General features: G+C 40.2%; 1 protein-coding gene across 1 annotated transcript in view; it reads right to left on the bottom strand.

Annotated features, from left to right (window-relative positions):
- The window catches only part of nsun2 (NOP2/Sun RNA methyltransferase 2), a gene marked incomplete in the record, with an annotated part of 10,486 nt that overhangs the window by 4,326 nt on the left and 3,809 nt on the right, over positions 1 to 2,351 (bottom strand). The window contains 2 exon segments of the mRNA XM_035681181.1: positions 710 to 840; positions 999 to 1,072. Coding sequence (XP_035537074.1) covers positions 710 to 840; positions 999 to 1,072 — 205 coding nt within the window.

The following is a 2,351-nucleotide window of genomic DNA, read 5'->3' as shown; positions in this document are numbered from 1 at the left end:
CAAACACACAAACACACAAATCATGGCTTTGAGTTTTATGGTGCCACCTACTGTGAAGATAAACAAGGATTTTCTTTTGTTGCATTAAATAAAGAGGTGCTTCGACAGTATGTGGCAATAGCTCCATCTGCTGGCCAGCCTCATGTCCAGCCTGAGCATTTAAGTAAAGTCTGCAGAGTAGAAATGACATCATCCCCCATTATGTGAGAGTGCAGGTGTGTGCATCCCATACAGACAATTTGCCAAGAAAATAAATCACAGACATTACTCGGCTAATGAATTTGGCATCAATAAAAACAGAAACGCCTGCAAGTGTGCATGCTTGTATTTCTTAGCTTTCATGAGAACAAAATACTCTCAGGAGGATGAAAAAGATGAGAATAATAAGCTAAATTAAGATCTGGATTGTGTCCTTTTCTTTACCCTGAAAAAACTCCACCAAAGGCAAAAGTTTTATTAGATGGACACATTTTTTAATCAGCTCCTTGCTACTGAACTCACTAACAGATTACACTGATTATTCTGGCACTCTCAGTGGCGTTGAGCGAGGCTTCCTGCTGTCAGTGCTGCTATTTGCTTTGGAAGCCATTAGAAGCGAGCCGACCATACGTTTACTTAAAGATTAAGGTTTGAGGGTTAGAGTTATGGGAAAGGAAGTCTCAAACAGAGTCCTCCACATTTTATAACAGTACTTTTAGTGTCTACATACCATCTCTCCAGATGCATGCTAGCACGTTTCTCTGGGTCTTTTGGCGGGAACATGGTGGGGCGGATCTGTGTGTGACGACTGCTTGGAACGTCGGACCAGTCCGAGTACCACTGGCCCTCCTTGGTCATCAGCTACGGGNNGGGGGGGGGGGGGGAAGCAGGTTACAGACCTACAGAATTCGGTCCGACTTCGAAGCTGAAGTGCTTCCATGACTTAAACACTGTGTTCCATTATAGTTTGTTGTTGTAGTGGTTGGTTTGCTGTAATGACCGCCAAAGACTAAACGTACCTTCCAGGAAGTGACCCCAGGCATCCACTTCAGTCCTGGCAGATCAGCTGAGCTGTCGGCCAGTTCCAGCGCTCCTGGCAATGGAAATGGGAAAGACATTACGACTTGGCAGAAAATGGCTGAGTGGTTATATTTAGACGTTATTTTCATATACTATATTCAGATGCATTTAACATCTCAGAAGTGACGGGAGAATTTTTTTTGTAGGCTCTGCAGCTATTGACCTTATGCGTTTCGGCAACAAGTTGCTGTCCAACTCTGCTCTGTTTTGTGTTATCTGACCAGTTGTACAATGTAACATAGACCACCATGGCAGGGGGAAAATGAGACTTTCTGCCTTGGCAGTCTTTAACAGTATGATCTCATAATAGAAATGCTCTGTGTGGGCATTTCAACATGTGTTAATACAATATTTATTCATCCAGAACACAGTCACAGAGGAGACTCATTTGGTTTGAGTTACATTATTACACTGCACAGGATTTTCAAACGGATCGGATTTAGTTGCATGTGCACAAGTTATACGATCATACCAAATATTTTGCACACATTGTTTTAGGGAATGCTTGTGGTCATACCATCTCAGGTTCAGTGAATCAGAATCAGATAGGAACACTGGTTCTGTTTGATTGCCAGACTAACAATCCAGAAAGCAGCAGGTTTAGTGATTGTGATAAAGGAAAAAAACTCATTAGCATGCTGAAAAAACATAAGCCATTAATATATAACCTAGAACTGCCAATATATTGATAATTAATTAGTTCAGTGATTTTTCAAAACAAAATGTCATAAGTTCTCTTGTTTCAGGATGTCAAATGTGTACCTATTTTTACTTCCATTCTCTTATGTGTATGAATAATAATGAATAATAATGAATATTAGTTAAGTTGGTTTTTAAAATGTTGGTCGGACAAAATGAGCAAGTCACCCTGGACTTGAGGAAGTTGTGATGGCCTTTTGTCACAGTTTCCTGCCATTTTATAGAGCAACAATAACTGATTAATTGAAAGAATAATCTGGAGATGAATCAGTAATAAAAACAATAATTGTTAGCTGCAACCCGAATCATCGTACTAATAAGCATCAGTGCTCTTTTCACCATGAAAACATCGAGCCATTGTTACAACACAGAGTAAGCTGTGAGGCTGTACACTAGTTTTAGGCTAGCTGGGAGCTAGTTAACACGTAGATTCATTTGTGATTAACAGTCAGAAATGTGACATGGTATGACAGTGTCTACGAGAGTCTACTAGGATTTTGGTTTAAAACAAATGTTCTTATTGTTTCCATCCTGTTTCAGCAACAAAAGCTGAGAGAAAGTCCTCAGTTTCTACTGAGCAAAGAGTTTAGAGA

This window comes from Morone saxatilis, unplaced genomic scaffold (genome assembly GCF_004916995.1).
Source record: "Morone saxatilis isolate NCDOM2014 unplaced genomic scaffold, NCSU_SB_2.0 Contig9, whole genome shotgun sequence".
Lineage (NCBI taxonomy): Eukaryota > Metazoa > Chordata > Actinopteri > Moronidae > Morone > Morone saxatilis.
Note: the sequence above shows the minus strand (reverse complement) of the source record. Positions and strands in the feature narration are given on the sequence as shown.